This window comes from Leuresthes tenuis, unplaced genomic scaffold (genome assembly GCF_036924035.1).
Source record: "Leuresthes tenuis unplaced genomic scaffold, fLeuTen1.0.hap1 SCAF_13, whole genome shotgun sequence".
Lineage (NCBI taxonomy): Eukaryota > Metazoa > Chordata > Actinopteri > Atheriniformes > Atherinopsidae > Leuresthes > Leuresthes tenuis.
Window position 1 is genome coordinate 1,282,131 of NW_027325367.1, and position 23,367 is coordinate 1,305,497.

Sequence of the window (23,367 nt, forward strand, 5' to 3'; positions counted from 1 at the left end):
GAGATAACAAAGACCAGAGTAAAGAATGAAGAATTAATTACTCTCTAAGGTCAGGTGGAGGGAGGTATGCCTTTGAAAAAGCTTAAAAATTTAAAGGCACAGTCAAAGTTTCACCAAGGTTCCTTGCAGCTAGTAAGAATATAAGAATATCTGGCAAACTGAAAGTAGTGCAGTGGTTTGCATAAGCAAACAGAGCCGTAGACCGTCTGAAAATCATTGAAAGGAGATGTTATACTTTTTAAAAACTGACCCGAAGGGAAGCATCTATAACGAGAGGAGGATGGGGCCAAATGCGGAGCCTTGAGGCACCCCACACCTAAGTGGGGACACATTTGGAGAATACTAAACTAAATGGACAGAGAAACTATCTCACTGATGAGTCGAGAACCATTTAGGAGCTGTACTCTTAATGCCAACACAGCAGCTGAGGCATAATACAGGAAACACTGTGATCAACTGTGTCAAGGGCAGCAGTCAAGTCCAATAACACCAAAACAGCACAATTACAGAAATGCACAACTCCTGGAAGCGCCGTTTCTATGCTTTGACACAAGTAGGAACTTCTCAGAAACACCACGCCAGGCACTTTTTCTAAAATCTTTGACAGAAATGGGAGTTCTGAATTGGGCCTAAAGTTACAGAGAACAAGAGAATAGAGAAAGCTCCTTCTCAGGTTAGCTCTTGTGCTAAAAACAGTGCCGTGATGCTGTGATTTCATGCTATTTTGAACAAAGGAATTGTGTTAACTTGTAGAAAAAGGTTGAAGCTATTTCTCTCTCATGCACAACCTTTTTTAACAGCGCACGTGATGGCAACATTTACAGTATAAAATCAGTTTTCCAACCCACTTGTCATGTTGGACGCTTTAATCCATCATGTTCTGTTTGATAATCCAATCAAAATGTTAATGCTAAGATAGCATTTTTAAATGGGGGAATGCCTAATAAAAAAAGGGATAAATCACACGAGAGGAGCTGTTAGTGGGATGCAGTCGTTGCTTTTTATGTCTGGTAATTAATGCTTTGAACTGAATTAATGATACTCAGAAAACACAAGAGTGAGTTTGTGGTCAAAACCAAACGTTAACAACAAATTGGTTCAAGCGGCGAAGCAGAAAAAGTGTTGACAGTCGAGTTGGGAAATATGCAAAATGAGTGTATGTGAATAGATTCCCGGGAGTCTCGTAAAAGCATTCATACCAGCGGATCAGTACACGGAAACAACTGGTGCAGCGCTGTAAATCCTGAGCTTTAATCGTGTTGGTGACTGTTGCAGCCTGCAGACCCCACACCAGAACAATCAAAAACCGGGATTTACGACAATCTTCAGCTGCAGATCATTCATGAGCAGATTCCCCAAAAGTATCTGTGATGAGAGGAATGTGTTGACTGCCTGAGTGACAATCCAGAAAGCACATGTTTTCCCACAAGAAGCTCTGAAGAGCATGACTGTTTGGCCACACTCCCTCTGCAGCTCGCCATTTCTCTTCGTTCGATCCTGAGATTGTGAAAGATTCTGAAACCAAGAGACAACTTTATATTTCTAGGCAGGCAGAAGTGGTTGTTTTTTCCAAAACTCAACGAAAACAGTCAAAAAATGTAGAAACACTTGAGCTAAGCGGAGGAGCTGCCTGGCAAGAAACAACCATATTCACACTTTAATTCCTTCCACGGGGGCTGTGGCAAAGGGACGGACACATATGCAACACTTCTACCGACTGTTTGACTGGATCAATCGACTCGATCAAGTGTTTAATCCATCAATATGATCCGGCCACAGCAATCAGGCCATGGGAGTCTTTCGTGTTGACATCTCTAACATCCCTTAAGTGGTTTGGTTGCTTAAACGCCCCGAGTGCAGCAGGAAAAACACTGGCAGAGGAAGCTTGGTGTGAAAAAGGAAGTGGGAACCTTCGGTCCGATATATTGACGAAAACAAGAACACCGATCAGTCCTCTGACATAATCAAAGTGTGGTTGAAGGCGTCTCTGGCACCCACACAGGGACTTTTAGGACTTTTAATGCAATATTGCTCTTCTTTGCATATAAATTCCATGGCCTGTCGGTTCCTTCTGATCTGAAACAGCAGTGGGTCACCTGGTACAGACAATAGGAAGCCCGACAGATGGTCCAGAACCCGGCGGAGCTGCTGCATCAACCGAAAAGGTCACATGACCCTCCACTGCCTATGGCTGCCTGAATCAAATTCAGGTCACTTCTGGGCCTGCAGCAGCTGTTTAAACTCAGTCATACAGGCTCCTTCTGGACCTCTGAGTTCCTCTGAGGAACCTCGTCTGGTTCTGCCGTCCCCACAAACCAGGCCGTCTGAGTCCAGCCTGCTCTCACTGGTGGTTCCATGATGGTGGAACCAGGACTCTTCAGAGAACACCTCCTCTCCACACATCTAACAGCCGAACACGCCCGACTCTCAGAGTTTGGACTTCTGGACCGGTTCCACTTGGACTCTGCCCGTTAAACAGACTTAGAGCTTAATGTTCCAGGGTTTCTGACTGTTCTGAAGCCTAAAAGTAGGTACCGGGGGTATAATTTACCGGGGGATGCAATCCCACCAGCACCGATGGGTTTCCTCTCTGTACTCATGTGATTTAGCTTAAAGTAAAAGGAAAAAACACGCTGTGCAGTACCTCTTTACTATAGTCAGTCCAGTTCTGAAGTAAAGTCCAGTTCTGACTCTGGTGCCCCCCAGTGGCCAGTTGATATACTGCAGTTTTTGGTCCTTCCACATATTTTTTATCCTTGGAGTTCGCTGCTACATACAAATATCAGCATTAAGAGGTTAATATGGTGTGAAACAAATGAGCAAAGAGAGAAATAATGGAGACCAGAACAGCCCAACTATGTAAAACTGACATCATCACCAGAACTTTCAGTCAATTAAGGAGCTGCAGTCGAGCCAGTTTTACCCGTTTTAACAACATCTCCTGCAAACTCCCAAAGAGTCGGAGGATCTCTCTTCACTTGGTGGTAAAACTCAGCTACTGTGACTCAGGTGTTAATCTGGACTTTCTGTATAATTCAGAGAATATTAATTGAGGGCACGGCAGCATTCGGAGCTGCCAGATCAGCCGAAGGCAGCCCAGTTTCCTGAGTTGTCAAAAAGTGAATAAAACACTCTGCAGCTGTACAAGCTGAAGCATTGCTCAGATCTGGCAGAAACTAAACACTTCTTTCACGTCCGTAAGTGGCCAATAGCTTAAAGAAAGTATCTTGAAGGCCTTTTGGCGCAGGGAACAAATAAAAGCGGTTGTGAAAGTTGTGATTGATGAATTACTCGTCCTGGGGGTTAAGTTTGCATTCCTTCATATGAAAACCTTCATAGAAAATTAGATGAAGATGGATTTTCTCTAAAAATTTGAACACTTCATCTGCACCAACTACCTAAAGCTGGAATTAATTAGAGATTTGTTTTGGCTGCAAGAAATAATGTCAGAGTGATTCCAAACACGTTAAAGAGCCCATATAATGCCAGCTTTAACTCTATGGGCCATGAGAAAAGGTTTGTATGCTTCAGCAAAGGGCGGCGGTTGCTTTTCACCGGTCAGGTCAGTCTTTGTCCACCTTTCAGATCCAGGAGCCATCGACAGATCTCTTGCTTTACAGCTGTGTGTCCTTGCTTTGTGCTGAAGACTTCCTGTTCTACCCCGTAGATCGGTCACCACTTCCTGTTCTACCCCCTCGATCGGTCACCACTTCCTGTTCTACCCCGTAGATCGGTCACCACTTCCTGTTCTACCCCGTAGATCGGTCACCACTTCCTGTTCTACCCCGTAGATCGGTCACCACTTCCTGTTCTACACCCTCGATCGGTCACCACTTCCTGTTCTACCCCCTCGATCGGTCACCACTTCCTGTTCTACCCCGTAGATTGGTCACCGCTTCCTGTTCTACCCCGTAGATCGGTCACCGCTTCCTGTTCTACCCCGTAGATCGGTCACCGCTTCCTGTTCTACCCCGTAGATCGGTCACCACTTCCTGTTCTACCCCCTCGATCGGTCACCACTTCCTGTTCTACCCCCTCGATCGGTCACCGCTTCCTGTTCTACCCCGTAGATTGGTCACCGCTTCCTGTTCTACCCCGTAGATCGGTCACCACTTCCTGTTCTACCCCCGTCGATCGGTCACCACTTCCTGTTCTACCCCGTCGATCGGTCACCACTTCCTGTTCTACCCCGTAGATCGGTCACCACTTCCTGTTCTACCCCGTAGATCGGTCACCACTTCCTGTTCTACCCCGTAGATCGGTCACCACTTCCTGTTCTACCCCGTAGATTGGTCACCACTTCCTGTTCTACCCCGTAGATCGGTCACCACTTCCTGTTCTACCCCGTAGATAGGTCACCGCTTCCTGTTCTACCCCGTAGATCGGTCACCACTTCCTGTTCTACCCCGTAGATCGGTCACCGCTTCCTGTTCTACCCCGTAGATCGGTCACCACTTCCTGTTTTACCCCGTAGATGGGTCAGTACTTCCTGTTCTACCCCGTAGATCGGTCACCGCTTCCTGTTCTACCCCGTAGATCGGTCACCGCTTCCTGTTCTACCCCGTAGTTCGGTCACCACTTCCTGTTCTACCCCGTCGATCGGTCACCACTTCCTGTTCTACCCCGTAGATCGGTCACCACTTCCTGTTCTACCCCGTAGATCGGTCACCACTTCCTGTTCTACCCCGTAGTTCGGTCACCACTTCCTGTTCTACCCCGTAGATCGGTCACCACTTCCTGTTCTACCCCGTCGATCGGTCACCACTTCCTGTTCTACCCCGTCGATCGGTCACCACTTCCTGTTCTACCCCGTCGATCGGTCACCACTTCCTGTTCTACCCCGTAGATCGGTCACCACTTCCTGTTCTACCCCGTAGATCGGTCACCGCTTCCTGTTCTACCCCGTAGATTGGTCACCGCTTCCTGTTCTACCCCGTAGATTGGTCACCGCCTCCTGTTCTACCCCGTAGATCGGTCACCACTTCCTGTTCTACCCCGTAGATTGGTCACCGCCTCCTGTTCTACCCCGTAGATCGGTCACCGCTTCCTGTTCTACCCCGTAGATCGGTCACCACTTCCTGTTCTGCCCCGTAGATCGGTCACCACTTCCTGTTCTACCCCGTAGATCGGTCACCACTTCCTGTTCTACCCCGTAGATCGGTCAGCACTTCCTGTTCTACCCCCTCGATTGGTCACCACTTCCTGTTCTACCCCCTCGATTGGTCACCACTTCCTGTTCTCCCCCCGTAGATGGGTCACCACTTCCTGTTCTACCCCCTCGATTGGTCACCACTTCCTGTTCTACCCCCGTAGATGGGTCACCACTTCCTGTTCTACCCCCGTAGATCGGTCACCACTTCCTGTTCTACCCCCGTAGATCGGTCACCACTTCCTGTTCTACCCCGTAGATCGGTCACCACTTCCTGTTCTACCCCCGTAGATCGGTCACCACTTCCTGTTCTACCCCCGTAGATCGGTCACCACTTCCTGTTCTACCCCGTAGATTGGTCACCACCTCCTGTTCTACCCCGTAGATTGGTCACCACTTCCTGTTCTACCCCGTAGATCGGTCACCACCTCCTGTTCTACCCCCGTAGATTGGTCAGCTCCTCTGCACACACCACCCGTCACAGCTTTATACCTTCTTCATTTCTCTGCCAGAAGTCTCAATGCTCTCTGTAGTCCAGCAGCTATTGAACCCGTGTGTTTATGATCTTTACCTGTACCTGGTATTCCAATTTTGGTCGAACTAAAGTGTCCTACATGCAGTCTTTAAACTAAAACTGTGACCATATTGTAGCCTGGTGCTCTCCTTTTTAACTTCGTCATGAGGAAATATGTCAAAGTGAGCTATGACTATGACTGTATGCCTCTTATTATTCCCATATTGTTGCTTTTATAAACAGTAATTCAGCACGTTAGCTTTGGTTAATTATTATGTCTCTTTCTTTTGGCTGTTTTTTTTCAGCTGTGATCGACTTCGACAGATCCAAGAATGATTCAGCATGAACCAAACCAAGAAAAGTCTTTGAAAACGTGTCCGAAATGTTGATCGTTTGTGGGGAAACCCGAAGCCTGTTTATTTTGCTGCAAGGATTAATCTCATTAGCTTGTTTAATGCTGGGATGACACATAAAACAGTTCTGCCAGGAGTCATTATCATAAAGCCTCAGAGAGCAGATGTTTCTTGTGACTACAATCAACCAAAGAGATTGGGAGTTTATTACTTCCTGTAATATTTAGACGAAACAATGTCTGACATCTTCAACATTTGGTGTTAATTTCATTGAACAAACCCACATCTTCAGTGACTCTGAACCCCAGCGTTAGCCTCATGTTACTGAGCTCCAAACAACTCAGAAATCATTAAACACACCACACGTGTTAGCTTGGATGCAGCCTGGCTGGGTGCGCTTGTTTCTGCACCCTGGGGCACTCTGAGTGGGTGGAGTTTGAGCTTTTTGTCTGGTGTCAACTGATTCCACTCAGTGCGTCTCAGGCTGGGAACAAGAAGGCGTGTATGACATCACAGTGACCAGCCAATCACAACACAGTCACAGCAGCTGCTTTCCCAAAACATCTGCGACAAGTCTTTGCTTTTCAGATTTGAATCGAATCAGACTTGATTCTAAGAATTGAAACATCCAGATTCACTTTGCTGCAAAGCATTTTGGGAAACGCAGACACATGACACTAGAAGCAGGTCAGCTTAAGCTTTACCTCTGCAGGTCCTCCACTCCTGTTACTGGTTGGAAGAGCTTTCTACACACCAGACAGAGGCAGATACATGAAGATGAGAAGATATTAAAGAACCCACAAAGAAAACAGACCTGCAGTCATGACTCAAAAACAAAAGTACATATGGTTAGTTTAATGGTGGAGCATCAGGAGAGAAAAACTGTGATTAAAGGTCAAACAAGTAGAGCAAATAAGTCTTTTTGACATTCCACAGTTCAAATCAGTGTAATACGTTTGTCACAAGCAGGGAAACGCTGGATAACGCGAATCCTGCTGGAGCTGGAGTCCAGCTTAGCTTAAAGACTGGAAGCAGAGGGAAGCAGACAGCCTGGCTCCACAGAGATCACATCCTCCGGTTCCTTTCAGCTTAACGCTTTTTCACAAAGGCTTTCTGCACAAACCCACCGCTTTGCTTCCCTCAGCATCCTATGATGTCATTATATAGTGTCACCAGAAGGGGGCAGTACAGGCTGCTTTTTAAGAGGCCGTAATTCAGAGGAATTATTGTTCAGAAGGAAACAACAACGGTGGTGGACATCCACAAGAGGAACAATGACAGGGCTCTTCTTCAGGGATTTAATCTATATCTGGGATAACTGATCATATCTGGGATCAATATCTGGGATAACTGATCATGTCTGGGACCAATATCTGGGATAACTGATCATATCTGGGATCAATATCTGGGATCAATATCTGGGATAACTGATCATGTCTGGGATAACTGATCATATCTGGGATCAATATCTGGGATAACTGATCATATCTGGGATCAATATCTGGGATCAATATCTGGGATAACTGATCATGTCTGGGATAACTGATCATATCTGGGATCAATATCTGGGATAACTGATCATATCTAGGATCAATATCTGGGATAACTGATCATATCTGGGATCAATATCTGGGATAATTGATCCTATCTGGGATAACTGATCATATCTGGGATCAATATCTGGGATAATTGATCATATCTGGGATAACTGATCAGATCTGGGACCAATATCTCAGATAATTGATCATATCTGGGATCAATAGCTGGGATAACTGATCATATCTGGGATCAATATCTGGGATAATTGATCCTATCTGGGATAACTGATCATATCTGGGATCAATATCTGGGATAACTGATCATATCTGGGATCAATATCAGGGATAACTGATCTTATCTGGGATCAATATCTGGGATAACTGATCATATCTGGGATCAATATCAGGGATAACTGATCCTATCAGGGACTAATATCTGGGATAATTGATCCTATCTGGGATAACTGATCATATCTGGGATCAATATCTGGGATAATTGATCATATCTGGGATAACTGATCAGATCTGGGACCAATATCTCAGATAATTGATCATATCTGGGATCAATAGCTGGGATAACTGATCATATCTGGGATCAATATCTGGGATAATTGATCCTATCTGGGATAACTGATCATATCTGGGATCAATATCTGGGATAACTGATCATATCTGGGATCAATATCAGGGATAACTGATCTTATCTGGGATCAATATCTGGGATAATTGATCATATCTGGGATCAATATCTGTGATAATTTATCCTATCTGGGATAACTGATCATATCTGGGATCAATATCTGGGATAACTGATCATATCTGGGATCAATATCAGGGATAACTGATCCTATCAGGGACTAATATCTGGGATAATTGATCCTATCTGGGACCAATATCTGGGATAATTGATCATATCTGGGATCAATATCTGTGATAATTTATCCTATCTGGGATAACTGATCATATCTGGGATCAATATCTGGGATAACTGATCATATCTGGGATCAATATCTGGGATAACTGATCATATCTGGGATCAATATCAGGGATAACTGATCATATCTGGGACCAATATCTGGGATAATTGATCTTATCAGGGACCAATATCTGGGATAATTGATCCTATCTGGGATAATTGATCATATCTGGGACCAATATCTGGTATAATTGATCTTATCAGGGACCAATATCTGGGATAACTGATCATATCTGGGACCAATATCTGGGATAATTGATCCTATCTGGGATAAGTGATCATATCTGGGATCAATATCTGGGATAATTGATCCTATCTGGGATAACTGATCAGATCTGGGATCAATATCTGGGATAATTGATCCTATCTGGGACCAATATCTGGGATAATTGATCCCAGCTGCAGCAGGTCATGTGTTGAATCCATTTCCTTTGTTTCCAGACTTTAAGCCGAACCGACCCGGAGTCAGAGTTCCATCTCACTGGCTAAACCCAGCTCTGGCTTCCTTTTCAGACTCACGATTAACGCGTCTCACCTGTGTTTCTGTGCCGTTTGGCGAAGGGCGTGAGCGTCGCTTTAGCCTTGGAGGTCCAGTTGGCGGCGCTGGAGCCGAAGGAGCTGGAGGACAGGGACAGAGCCAGGTTGTCTGAGCTCACCTTCTTCGTGTTGTTGGTGGCCGTCTTACTCAAGTCTGCAGCAGAGAAACGAACCGGTCATAACCTCAGAGGGTCGGCCATCTTTGTTTCATTAACTCTCAACCTCTATCAGGATGATGCCTCAGGCAGAGAGATTATTCTGATACACACATCAGGATCTCTGCCGGGTTCACAGAGTTCAGCTCTTCTACTTCTACTGATGAAGGCGGGACGGCAAGACAGGAGGGACATTATTATCGGTGCAATCTGTTGGTTTCCTTAGCTAGGATATTAATTTTTGAATTGGCTCTATATGAATTAATTGGATTATGATTACAATGAATTGAATTCCAATTGGCTTGAATTGGACTTTATTACTTGAGATGATAATTGTTGTAATCTGGCGCTTTATAAATAAAGTTGAATTGAATTGAATTATTAACTGCAACTGCTTATCATCTAGTTAGAACCATCTAAAAACAGAGTCCCACCATAAAAAGACACCTTTAAGCAGAGTCCCGCCATAAAAAGACACCTTTAAGCAGAGTCCCGCCATAAAAAGACACCTTTAAGCAGAGTCCCGCCATAAAAAGACACCTTTAAGCAGAGTCCCGCCATAAAAAGACACCTTTAAGCAGAGTCCCGCCATAAAAAGACACCTTTAAGCAGAGTCCCGCCATAAAAAGACACCTTTAAGCAGAGTCCCGCCATAAAAAGACACCTTTAAGCAGAGTCCCGCCATAAAAAGACACCTTTAAGCAGAGTCCCACCATAAAAAGACACCTTTAAGCAGAGTCCCGCCATAAAAAGACACCTTTAAGCAGAGTCCCACCATAAAAAGACACCTTTAAGCAGAGTCCCACAATAAAAAGACACCTTTAAGCAGAGTCCCGCCATAAAAAGACACCATTAAGCAGAGTCCCACAATAAAAAGACACCTTTAAACAGAGTCCCACAATAAAAAGACACCATTAAGCAGAGTCCCACAATAAAAAGACACCTTTAAGCAGAGTCCCGCCATAAAAAGACACCATTAAGCAGAGTCCCACAATAAAAAGACACCTTTAAACAGAGTCCCACAATAAAAAGACACCTTTAAGCAGAGTCCCACCATAAAAAGACACCTTTAAGCAGAGTCCCGCCATAAAAAGACACCTTTAAACAGAGTCCCACCATAAAAAGACACCTTTAAACAGAGTCCCGCCATAAAAAGACACCTTTAAGCAGAGTCCCGCCATAAAAAGACACCTTTAAGCAGAGTCCCACCATAAAAAGACACCTTTAAGCAGAGTCCCGCCATAAAAAGACACCTTTAAGCAGAGTCCCACCATAAAAAGACACCTTTAAGCAGAGTCCCGCCATAAAAAGACACCTTTAAGCAGAGTCCCACCATAAAAAGACACCTTTAAGCTGAGTCCCGCCATAAAAAGACACCTTTAAGCAGAGTCCCGCCATAAAAAGACACCTTTAAGCAGAGTCCCGCCATAAAAAGACACCTTTAAACAGAGTCCCGCCATAAAAAGACACCTTTAAGCAGAGTCCCACCATAAAAAGACACCTTTAAACAGAGTCCCGCCATAAAAAGACACCTTTAAACAGAGTCCCGCCATAAAAAGACACCTTTAAGCAGAGTCCCGCCATAAAAAGACACCTTTAAGCAGAGTCCCGCCATAAAAAGACACCTTTAAACAGAGTCCCACCATAAAAAGACACCTTTAAACAGAGTCCCGCCATAAAAAGACACCTTTAAGCAGAGTCCCGCCATAAAAAGACACCTTTAAGCAGAGTCCCACCATAAAAAGACACCTTTAAACAGAGTCCCGCCATAAAAAGACACCTTTAAACAGAGTCCCGCCATAAAAAGACACCTTTAAGCAGAGTCCCGCCATAAAAAGACACCTTTAAGCAGAGTCCCGCCATAAAAAGACACCTTTAAGCAGAGTCCCACCATAAAAAGACACCTTTAAGCAGAGTCCCGCCATAAAAGACACCTTTAAACAGAGTCCCGCCATAAAAAGACACCTTTAAGCAGAGTCCCACCATAAAAAGACACCTTTAAACAGAGTCCCGCCATAAAAAGACACCTTTAAACAGAGTCCCGCCTTAAAAAGACACCTTTAAACAGAGTCCCACCATAAAAAGACACCTTTAAGCAGAGTCCCACCATAAAAAGACACCTTTAAACAGAGTCCCGCCATAAAAAGACACCTTTAAGCAGAGTCTCACCATAAAAAGACACCTTTAAGCAGAGTCCCGCCATAAAAAGACACCTTTAAGCAGAGTCCCGCCTTAAAAAGACACCTTTAAACAGAGTCCCGCCATAAAAAGACACCTTTAAGCAGAGTCCCGCCATAAAAAGACACCTTTAAACAGAGTCCCACCATAAAAAGACACCTTTAAGCAGAGTCTCACCATAAAAAGACACCTTTAAGCAGAGTCCCGCCATAAAAAGACACCTTTAAGCAGAGTCCCGCCTTAAAAAGACACCTTTAAACAGAGTCCCGCCATAAAAAGACACCTTTAAGCAGAGTCCCGCCATAAAAAGACACCTTTAAACAGAGTCCCACCATAAAAAGACACCTTTAAGCAGAGTCCCGCCATAAAAAGACACCTTTAAGCAGAGTCCCGCCATAAAAAGACACCTTTAAGCAGAGTCCCACCATAAAAAGACACCTTTAAGCAGAGTCCCGCCATAAAAAGACACCTTTAAACAGAGTCCCGCCATAAAGAGACACCTTTAAGCAGAGTCCCACCATAAAAAGACACCTTTAAACAGAGTCCCACCATAAAAAGACACCTTTAAGCAGAGTCCCGCCATAAAAAGACACCTTTAAACAGAGTCCCGCCATAAAAAGACACCTTTAAGCAGAGTCCCGCCATAAAGAGACACCTTTAAGCAGAGTCCCACCATAAAAAGACACCTTTAAGCAGAGTCCCACCATAAAAAGACACCTTTAAGCAGAGTCCCACCATAAAAAGACACCTTTAAGCAGAGTCCCACCATAAAAAGACACCTTTAAGCAGAGTCCCACCATAAAAAGACACCTTTAAGCAGAGTCCCGCCATAAAAAGACACCTTTAAGCAGAGTCCCGCCATAAAAAGACACCTTTAAGCAGAGTCCCGCCATAAAAAGACACCTTTAAGCAGAGTCCCACCATAAAAAGACACCTTTAAACAGAGTCCCACCATAAAAAGACACCTTTAAGCAGAGTCCCACCATAAAAAGACACCTTTAAGCAGAGTCCCACCATAAAAAGACACCTTTAAGCAGAGTCCCACCCTAAAAAGACACCTTTAAGCAGAGTCCCACCATAAAAAGACACCTTTAAGCAGAGTCCCACCCTAAAAAGACACCTTTAAGCAGAGTCCCGCCTTAAAAAGACACCTTTAAACAGAGTCCCGCCATAAAAAGACACCTTTAAACAGAGTCCTGCCATAAAAAGACACCTTTAAACAGAGTCCCGCCTTAAAAAGACACCTTTAAACAGAGTCCCGCCATAAAAAGACACCTTTAAGCAGAGTCCCGCCTTAAAAAGACACCTTTAAACAGAGTCCCGCCTTAAAAAGACACCTTTAAGCAGAGTCCCGCCATAAAAAGACACCTTTAAACAGAGTCCCGCCATAAAAAGACACCTTTAAACAGAGTCCCGCCATAAAAAGACACCTTTAAATAGAGTCCCGCCATAAAAAGACACCTTTAAACAGAGTCCCGCCATAAAAAGACACCTTTAAGCAGAGTCCCACCATAAAAAGACACCTTTAAACAGAGTCCCACCATAAAAAGACACCTTTAAGCAGAGTCCCACCATAAAAAGACACCTTTAAGCAGAGTCCCGCCATAAAAAGACACCTTTAAGCAGAGTCCCACCATAAAAAGACACCTTTAAGCAGAGTCCCACCATAAAAAGACACCTTTAAGCAGAGTCCCGCCATAAAAAGACACCTTTAAACAGAGTCCCACCATAAAAAGACACCTTTAAGCAGAGTCCCGCCATAAAAAGACACCTTTAAGCAGAGTCCCACCATAAAAAGACACCTTTAAGCAGAGTCCCGCCATAAAAAGACACCTTTAAACAGAGTCCCGCCATAAAAAGACACCTTTAAGCAGAGTCCCGCCATAAAAAGACACCTTTAAGCAGAGTCCCGCCATAAAAAGACACCTTTAAGCAGAGTCCCACCATAAAAAGACACCTTTAAGCAGAGTCCCGCCATAAAAAGACACCTTTAAACAGAGTCCCGCCATAAAAAGACACCTTTAAGCAGAGTCCCACCATAAAAAGACACCTTTAAGCAGAGTCCCACCATAAAAAGACACCTTTAAGCAGAGTCCCACCATAAAAAGACACCTTTAAGCAGAGTCCCACCATAAAAAGACACCTTTAAGCAGAGTCCCACCATAAAAAGACACCTTTAAACACAGCTAATCTGGGCTGAAGTCGCAGCTCATGTCTTATGTCATTTAAAGTGACATCAGAGCAGCCGCCACCTGAGAGCCGACCCACGGGGCGTTACTGTAGCTGCACCCATTTTATTTTTGTCGTTTTAATGCCTCAGGAAGACACTCAGAAACATGAGCTGCGTTTTCTTCCTACTCTGATCCCGGTTTTAAGGAGGAATTCCACGTTTCTGAGGCTTCTGCACACTTGTTTTGGGGATGTTTCCGTGGTTCACCTGAAGGACTTCCTGCCTTTCATCTCCTTTTATTAGCTGCAAAGCTGAGCTGACTTAGGTTTCGGGTTTTATTAAAGCGTTCTTCCCTTTGTGGGAATGTGGCAGGAGCCCAGGCTCTGAGAGGAGGAGGAGAAGCAGATACCTGAGTTATCCGGCAGCCGGTAGGGGCCACAGCAGAGGTACCTCCTCCACTGCTTCTGCACGTTTTCCTTCAGAGCACAGTGGAAGATGAAAATAAAGAGGCCTGAGGAGAGAGAAGAGCCAGTTAAAAACAAAGATAAAACTGTTTGAAAGCAGATTCTTCATCTGAGACAGATGTTCCCGTTTCTACGGGCTGGAAAACTCTGGAAAACTCTGGAAAAACTCTGGAAAGAGTTGATATTTTCTGCTCAGATCCTTCAGAAAGTGTTGTTTCAGGAGGTCGACATGTGAGGGAGGCTGAAACAAAAAGGGTGTAAAGATTTCTGAACATTAGGAGCAGAAATCTGACCTCAGAGCAGCTTCTCCTGAGGTTAAACAGTGAGGCTGCAGACTGAGGCAGCGATGACCTTCAAACTCCCGTTAAAGTCGTGCTAATAATCAGCTTTATGGAGCTAAATCACCACCAGCAGCTGCTGGGTCTCAGGCTCCTCTGACACAGGATCAAGGCCAGTTTATTTTAAAGAACAATTCAACAATAAGGTGATTTACAGAGACATTAAAACAGAAGAAATAAAAAGCAGGATTTAAACAAAAGAAAGAAATAAGAACAATAGATAAAATCAGGAGTTAAAATCTGATTCCGTTTTGAAACTCAAGCTTATTCAAAAGCAGCTGAAAATAGATGTTTCTTCAACCTGGACTTAAATCCTGAGTGTTTCAGCTGATCTGAGGCTTTCTGGGAGTTTGTTCCAGACATGTGGAGCATAGAAGCTGAATGCAGCTCCTCCAGGTCTGGTTCTGACTCTGGGAACTGATAAAGAACCGGATCCAGATGACTTGAGGGGTCTGGGAGGTTCTTACTGGGTCAGGAGGTCACTGATGTATTTTGGACCATTCAGAGCTTTATAGACCAGCATCAGAACTTTAAAGTCTATCCTCTGATGGACCGGCATCAGAACTTTAAAGTCTATCCTCTGATGGACCAGCATCAGAACTTTAAAGTCTATCCTCTGATGGACCGGCATCAGAACTTTAAAGTCTATCCTCTGATGGACCGGCATCAGAACTTTAAAGTCTATCCTCTGATGGACCAGCATCAGAACTTTAAAGTCTATCCTCTGATGGACCGGCATCAGAACTTTAAAGTCTATCCTCTGATGGACCGGCAGCCGGTGGAAAGACCTCACAGCTGGACTGAGCTGCTCCACTTCTTTGGTCTCAGTAGGACTCCAGCAGCTGAGTTCTGGAGGAGCTGCAGGTGTCTGACTGACTTTTTAAAGATGCTTTTACAATAATCAAACCGACTAAAGATGAATGCATGGACCGGTTTCTCCAGGTCCTGCTGAGACAGCAGATCTTTTAGCCTTGATACATTCTTAAGGTGATAGTCGGCTGACTGGGATCGAGCAGGCGGGTTACTGCACCTTGCAGAGAGTTGAAGATGGTGAACAGGTATGTGAAGGTCAGGTAGACGGGTCCCCAGGCGAACAGAGCAAAGCCCCACGTCATGCCGAGCAGGAAGGTGAGGCTGACCACGCTGCGCAGGTTTCTCAGCACCTGAAGCACAGCAGAGGAGATTTAAAGGTTTCCTGCTCTTTTCCTGAATAAAACTGTGAGGATGGCGCCCGGTGATGTCAGCGGAGTGAGTGCCGACCTCGTCCCGCAGCGTGCGGTTGCTGCGTTTGCCGTTGCGGCCGCAGATCTGCATCATCACCACCACGAACATGGCCACGTTGAGCAGGAACACCAGGCAGAAGTAGCCCACGCAGGTGCTGTAGAAGACGCTTTTATCTTTGATCCAACACCTGGGGAGAAAACACACGGTTTCAGAGCAGAACCCCCCCCCCCCAGCAGGAGCTCCTGCTCACTTCCACGGAGCTTCTGCTGGAATCGAGTCATCAGAACAAACGCAGAGCAGCAGATCTGGTAGTTTAAATGAGTCACATCACGGTGGTCACTCACATCTTTGCCGACTCGTCTTTGCTGTCCTCCAAAACGCCGTAGAAGTTTTTATCCACCGTGACAACAATCCCCACCAGCAGTGCAGGCAGACCTGCAACAGACCCACAGCTTATGGCCACAGAATGAACCAGTTCTGCCACTTCAGAGTTTTACATCACATCTGGGAAATCTGACTTCTTGCTCCTAGTTCGAAGTTCCCATTTGAACCTGAGATACCGCCCATATAAGCTCTGAATGTTAGCCTTTAAAAACTGTGGCAAAACACAGGAATAATGTCATGTTTATGCATTTAGCAGAACGCTTTTATCCAAAGTGAGTTACAGGTAGGCAGATAGGGTAAGGGGGCCTTGCCTAAGGACCCCTACTGGAGGTAATACCTTTCATGCAGGGGATTTGAACCCAGATCTCCCACAAGAAAGGTGGCAATTATACCACTACACCACATATGTCAAAGTCCGGTCCTGGAGGGCCGCTGTCCTGCAGGTTTTAGATGTTTCCCTGCTTCAACACACCTCATTCAGATTAAATGGATCTCTTCGAAAGATTGTTAAGTTCTGCACAAGTCTGCTAATGATGCATTGATCTGATTCAGGTGTGTTGGAGCAGGGAAACATCTAAAACCTGCAGGACAGCGGCCCTCGAGGACCGGACTTTGACATCCCTGCATCGGGTATAGGGTAAGGGGTGCCTAAGGAGGCAGATAGGGTAAGGGGTGCCTAAGGAGGCAGATAGGGTAAGGGGTGCCTAAGGGGACAGATAGGGTAAGGGGTGCCTAAGGAGGCAGATAGGGTAAGGGGTGCCTAAGGAGGCAGATAGGGTAAGGGGTGCCTAAGGTGGCAGATAGGGTAAGGGGTGCCTAAGGAGGCAGATAGGGTAAGGGGTGCCTAAGGAGGCAGATAGGGTAAGGGGTGCCTAAGGAGGCAGATAGGGTAAGGGGTGCCTCAGGGGGCAGATAGGGTAAGGGGTGCCTAAGGGGACAGATAGGGTAAGGGGTGCCTAAGGGGGCAGATAGGGTAAGGGGTGCCTAAGGAGGCAGATAGGGTAAGGGGTGCCTAAGGAGGCAGATAGGGTAAGGGGTGCCTAAGGAGGCAGATAGGGTAAGGGGTGCCTAAGGAGGCAGATAGGGTAAGGGGTGCCTAAGGTGGGAGATAGGGTAAGGGGTGCCTAAGGGGGCAGATAGGGTAAGGGGTGCCTAAGGGGGCAGATAGGGTAAGGGGAGCCTAAGGGGGCAGATAGGGTAAGGGGTGCCTAAGGAGGCAGATAGGGTAAGGGGTGCCTAAGGGGGCAGATAGGGTAAGGGGTGCCTAAGGGGGCAGATAGGGTAAGGGGTGCCTAAGGGGGCAGATAGGGTAAGGGGTGCCTAAGGGGGCAGAGAGGGTAAGGGGTGCCTAAGGGGGCAGAGAGGGTAAGGGGTGCCTAAGGGGGCAGAGAGGGTAAGGGGTGCCTAAGGGGGCAGAGAGGGTAAGGGGTGCCTAAGGGGGCAGATAGGGTAAGGGGTGCCTAAGGGGGCAGATAGGGTAAGGGGTGCCTAAGGGGGCAGATAGGGTAAGGGGTGCCTAAGGGGGCAGATAGGGTAAGGGGTGCCTAAGGAGGCAGATAGGGTAAGGGGTGCCTAAGGAGGCAGATAGGGTAAGGGGTGCCTAAGGGGGCAGATAGAGTAAGGGGAGCCTAAGGGGGCAGATAGGGTAAGGGGTCCCTAAGGGGGCAGATAGGGTAAGGGGTGCCTAAGGAGGCAGATAGGGTAAGGGGTGCCTAAGGTGGCAGATAGGGTAAGGGGTGCCTAAGGGGGCAGATAGGATAAGGGGTGCCTCAGGGGGCAGATAGGATAAGGGGTGCCTCAGGGGGCAGATAGGATAAGGGGTGCCTCAGGGGGCAGATAGGGTAAGGGGCACCTAAGGAGGCAGATAGGGTAAGGGGTGCCTCAGGGGGCAGATAGCGTAAGGGGTCCCTAAGGAGGCAGATAGTAATAATAATGGAGCAAAAGTGCATGTGTCTCCTTTAAAAAGCTCGTCCCCGTGTTAATATGGAAATTACAACCTGTGATGTCTCCAAAGCAACCTCCTGGATGATCCTCAAAACTAATGATGCGGTTTGAAGCAGAGATGCAGAGCCACTCACCCCATCCCACCATGCAGAACTTCAGGATGTATCTGCGGATGTAAGTGTTGAAGACTTTGACCAGAGCGATGTACATGTGGACGGACTCCAGCCCCATCCAGGTGAAGGAGGTCAGCAGGAAGTAGTGCAGCAGGATGGCTGCAGTCATGCACAGCCCCTCGTTGCTGACCATGCTGGCCAGCCAGCCGTCCAACAGGAACATCATGTTGAGGAACAGCAGGGAGGCGCTGAGGTTCATCAGGATCTTCGACGGGTAGTCGCGCCGCAGTTTTCTGAGACAGAAAGGAGGAAGGAAACCAGGAACTGAACTTTGATGCTGTTGAAAGTCCCTCAGAATCTTTTAAGGAGAAATGAATCAGATGATGAAATCCTCTCATTTTTAAGGTAAACCTGAGTCCTCAGCTGCCTCTTCTGACCTTTAACTTCTCTTTAATGCTACATCCATCCTGGAGCATCCGGTGGAACTTAAACTGGACCCTTTTTAGACCATTTTGGCATCCAGGGAAGCAAAACAATTCAGTAGCTTGTTGCTTAACGTCTGGTCTGATGGCTGGTTTCAGGTTTAAAGCTACCATCCTCACAGGACACCGAGTCTTGTTTGTTCTCTCTGAGTATTTCAGGTTCTTGTTCAGCGGGAGTTAAAACTGAAGGCAAAGAGTTACCAACCAGGAGCTTTAGAGGAGAGTCTGAGTTCCTCTGAAGGATCTATCTGAGACTCCTGAATGGACCCTTAACATGGGGAGCAGGTATTATTCCTTCAAAGCCATCAGTTGGGGTTCCTCAAGGCTCCATTTGGGGCCCAGTCCTGTTCTCAGTGTTTTTGAACAGACTGAATGTTCTGATCTGCCTTAATTCCACTGCTTTAACGGCATTAAAGCCTGGATGAATCTGAACTTCTTTAATCTTAATGAAATTTGGACGATCGTACCTGGTATATGATTAAAAAAAAGCCTAATTTCTCCCAGATTATTTGAACCTTTACTTCAGCTCTGATAGATCACTGTAAGTCCTGATATGTGGGTTTGTATCAGTCCTCTGCAGCAAACTAGCAGGATCACAGCAGTGTTGGTTTCCTGCTTGTTACGCGGTTCAGTTTCAGGTTTTATTGGTAGTTTTAAGGCTCTTAACAGTCTGGCCCCAGCTTATCTAAAGGAGCTTTTACATTCCTGTTCTCCTCAGATGTTCAAAGATCTAAACACAAAAACAGAGCCACTCATTCCTTTCCTGTGTCTGCTTCTAATCTGTGGCACGACTGCTCAGAGTTCAGACTCTGGGTCTAAACCGATGGGTTGGGGTTAGGAGTCAGAAGTGAAGACCGGACTCACTCGAAGGCGATGTAGGTGAGCAGCGTGGCAGCAGAGCAGATGGCGGAGATGCCGCAGCCGATGTAGGACAGGAAGGTCAGGATCTTTTTGTTCTTCGGATCTATGCGCGACGACGTCTGAGATACATCCTGCAGAGAAGAAGAGAAACCGAAGAGCTGCAGAGAACCACAAATCCTCCACATCAGAGCTGTAATCATCCCCCAGAAGCACACCAGTCTTACCATGAGGATGCCGAAGTGTGTGAGGTGGTTACAGAGGCAGATGGTTCTGCTGCTGGTGGAGTCCTCAGACACAATGCAGCCCGTCTCATTCCAGCCTCCAGAGCCATCTAGTGGCCAAACAGAGACGTTACACGAAACTCACCTTCTAGTCAAATCAAGCTGCTAAAAGCTGTGTAAACTGCTCCCTCCACATGATCAGGACTGCTCTGGTTTTATCTTCCTTTAACTTCCTGAGCAATTCTTCCACAAATCAGCAGTTTAAAATAGATATTACAGATGAACTGACACACCAACAGCTGAGAGGTCCCAGCAGATGTGACCGAGCTGAAAAAATGAGCTGTTGGATGAAGCGTCAACACGTGACGGAGTCTGTTTCCCTAACAAATGTCTCCCTGCAGGTCTGAGAACATGAGATGATGCAGACAGACTTACTGCTCATGGCGAAGTCCCAGAACACACACTTTCGACTGGAGAAGGGCTGTCAGGAGAAGAAGAAGCAGCTCAGATGGAGTCACATCGACTGTTTTCAGTTTAAAATCACAAATACAGACAAAATGCTTCGTAAACTTTGTTTATTTTCCTCTTCCTGTTCTGGGGACCAGTTTGAAATATGTCCCTAAAATCTGCAAAATCTTTATTTTTGGTTAAACGCGATGAAGAGAAAAGATTAAATTACGGAATTAATTATAAGCACAAAGAAAAGGAAGAAAAAGGACAGCTTATAACTTTTAAACCACACCCAACGCTGCGTTTAGCACAAATAACATCAAACCAAACATCTGGTGCAGCCGTTTGTAGCACACCTGTACCTGATCGGAGAGGTGAGCGATCTCGATCTTCACCGGGTCTCTCAGGTTTCTGATGGAGAGGGCCCCCACGCTGCTGGCCACAACGTAGCTGTTCAGGGACCGATTGTCCTGCTCTTTCTGGAACAAACAGACACACATTATGCTGCAACAAAGGAAATATTATAACTCTAACAGCTCTCTGCTCAGCTTTAAGGCTATCCGGGCAGACAGAGACTGCAGACAGAGCGCTAACTGTAAAGGAGGAGGATCACAGAGCTGGTTAACAACAGATGGTGGAGTCCTGGACCTGGCTGCAGGAACAACTCTAACAGCTCTCTGCTCAGCTTTAAGACTATCCGGGCAGACAGAGACTGCAGACAGAGCGCTAACTGTAAAGGAGGAGGATCACAGAGCTGGTTAACAACAGATGGTGGAGTCCTGGACCTGGCTGCAGGAACAACTCTAACAGCTCTCTGCTCAGCTTTAAGACTATCCGGGCAGACAGAGACTGCAGACAGAGCGCTAACTGTAAAGGAGGAGGATCACAGAGCTGGTTAACAACAGATGGTGGAGTCCTGGACCTGGCTGCAGGAACAACTCTAACAGCTCTCTGCTCAGCTTTAAGACTATCCGGGCAGACAGAGACTGCAGACAGAGCGCTAACTGTAAAGGAGGAGGATCACAGAGCTGGTTAACAACAGATGGTGGAGTCCTGGACCTGGCTGCAGGAACAACTCTAACAGCTCTCTGCTCAGCTTTAAGACTATCCGGGCAGACAGAGACTGCAGACAGAGCGCTAACTGTAAAGGAGGAGGATCACAGAGCTGGTTAACAACAGATGGTGGAATCCTGGACCTGGCTGCAGGAACAACTCTAACAGCTCTCTGCTCAGCTTTAAGACTATCCGGGCAGACAGAGACTGCAGACAGAGCGCTAACTGTAAAGGAGGAGGATCACAGAGCTGGTTAACAACAGATGGTGGAATCCTGGACCTGGCTGCAGGAACAACTCTAACAGCTCTCTGCTCAGCTTTAAGACTATCCGGGCAGACAGAGACTGCAGACAGAGCGCTAACAGTAAAGGAGGAGGATCACAGAGCTGGTTAACAACAGATGGTGGAATCCTGGACCTGGCTGCAGGAACAGCTCTAACAGCTCTCTGCTCAGCTTTAAGACTATCCGGGCAGACAGAGACTGCAGACAGAGTGCTAACAGTAAAGGAGGAGGATCACAGAGCTGGTTAACAACAGATGGTGGAATCCTGGACCTGGCTGCAGGAACAACTCTAACAGCTCTCTGCTCAGCTTTAAGACTATCCGGGCAGACAGAGACTGCAGACAGAGCGCTAACAGTAAAGGAGGAGGATCACAGAGCTGGTTAACAACAGATGGTGTCTGACCTTGAACAGGTTGGTGTCTGACCTTGAACAGGTTGGGGTCTGACCTTGAACAGGTTGGTGTCTGACCTTGAACAGGTTGGGGTCTGACCATGAACAGGATGGTGTCTGACCTTGAACAGGTTGGGGTCTGACCTTGAACAGGTTGGGGTCTGACCTTGAACAGGTTGGGGTCTGACCTTGAACAGGTTCGTGTCTGACCTTGAACAGGTTGGGGTCTGACCTTGAACAGGTTGGTGTCTGACCTTGAACAGGTTGGGGTCTGACCATGAACAGGATGGTGTCTGACCTTGAACAGGTTGGGGTCTGACCTTGAACAGGTTGGGGTCTGACCTTGAACAGGTTGGGGTCTGACCTTGAACAGGTTGGGGTCTGACCTTGAACAGGTTGGGGTCTGACCTTGAACAGGTTGGGGTCTGACCTTGAACAGGTTTGGGTCTGACCTTGAACAGGTTGGTGTCTGACCTTGAACAGGTTGGGGTCTGACCTTGAACAGGTTGGGGTCTGACCTTGAACAGGTTGGGGTCTGACCTTGAACAGGTTGGGGTCTGACCTTGAACAGGTTGGTGTCTGACCTTGAACAGGTTGGGGTCTGACCTTGAACAGGTTGGTGTCTGACCTTTAACAGGTTGGTGTCTGACCTTGAACAGGTTGGCGTCTGACCTTGAACAGGTTGGTGTCTGACCTTGAACAGGTTGGCGTCTGACCTTGAACAGGTTGGTGTCTGACCTTGAACAGGTTGGTGTCTGACCTTGAACAGGTTGGTGTCTGACCTTGAACAGGTTGGTGTCTGACCTTGAACAGGTTGGGGTCTGACCTTGAACAGGTTGGGGTCTGACCTTGAACAGGTTGGTGCTGCTGAAGAACACAAAGTTGATCCTGGACAGAGTCGATCTGTCTTCTTCACTCAGAGTGCCGCCGTACAGCAGAGAGCCGGGAAGGGTGACCTGAGCCAGCGAGTTAGCCGTTAGCTCGAACCCAACCTGAAGAAGAAGAGGGGAAGAAGAGGGGAGGTGAAGAAGAAGAGGGGAAGAAGAGGGGAGGTGAAGAAGAAGAGGAGGAGGGAAACGATGGAGGAAAAGGAGGGAAAAGAAAAGGAAAAGGAGAGAAAACCCAAAGTAAATTCAAAGCGACAGACAGAATTATTGCCTGGATGCATATTTTCCTTCTGAGGAAACCTCTCAGGAGCCTCCAGGACGATACCTTCGGGTCGTTGGAGTTCGGGGGGATGAAGGCGCTGAAAGACGAACCGTTGAAGGTGGAGCTGTTCAGGGCCAAGACTCCCAGAGCCAGATGTCTGGAGCTGATGTTGAGGGACGGGCCCAAGAACTGGACCTTCTGGGCCAACTCCTCCACAGCCATGAGCGCTCTGAGGAGGAGGAGGAGGAGAGGAGGAGGAGAGGAGGAGAGGAGGCAGGAGGAGGAGAGGAGGAGGAGGAGGAGGAGTCAGGAGGAGGAGGAGGAGGAGGAGGAGGAGAGGAGGGGAGGAGGAGGAGGAGAGGAGGGGAGGAGGAGGAGAGGAGGAGGAGGAGGAGGAGGAGGAGAGGAGGGGAGGAGGCAGGAGGAGGAGGAGGAGGAGG

General features: G+C 46.9%; 1 protein-coding gene across 3 annotated transcripts in view; it reads right to left on the reverse strand.

The window, feature by feature from the left end:
* adgrg6 (adhesion G protein-coupled receptor G6) overlaps positions 1-23,367 on the reverse strand; it is a 118,472-nt gene that overhangs the window by 15,861 nt on the left and 79,244 nt on the right. For 2 of the 3 annotated variants that reach the window (XM_072362058.1, XM_072362056.1), the window contains 12 exons: positions 22,991-23,156; positions 22,627-22,770; positions 20,414-20,530; positions 20,037-20,082; positions 19,605-19,711; positions 19,384-19,511; positions 18,059-18,330; positions 15,941-16,031; positions 15,633-15,783; positions 15,403-15,535; positions 13,980-14,081; positions 9,066-9,221 (listed from right to left, as the gene is read on the reverse strand). In XM_072362058.1, coding sequence (XP_072218159.1) covers positions 9,066-9,221; positions 13,980-14,081; positions 15,403-15,535; positions 15,633-15,783; positions 15,941-16,031; positions 18,059-18,330; positions 19,384-19,511; positions 19,605-19,711; positions 20,037-20,082; positions 20,414-20,530; positions 22,627-22,770; positions 22,991-23,156 — 1,613 coding nt within the window. Of the gene's footprint in view, positions 1-6,720; positions 6,763-9,065; positions 9,222-13,979; positions 14,082-15,402; positions 15,536-15,632; positions 15,784-15,940; positions 16,032-18,058; positions 18,331-19,383; positions 19,512-19,604; positions 19,712-20,036; positions 20,083-20,413; positions 20,531-22,626; positions 22,771-22,990; positions 23,157-23,367 lie in introns of all 3 variants that reach the window. The other variant, XM_072362057.1, reaches the window with a different exon arrangement.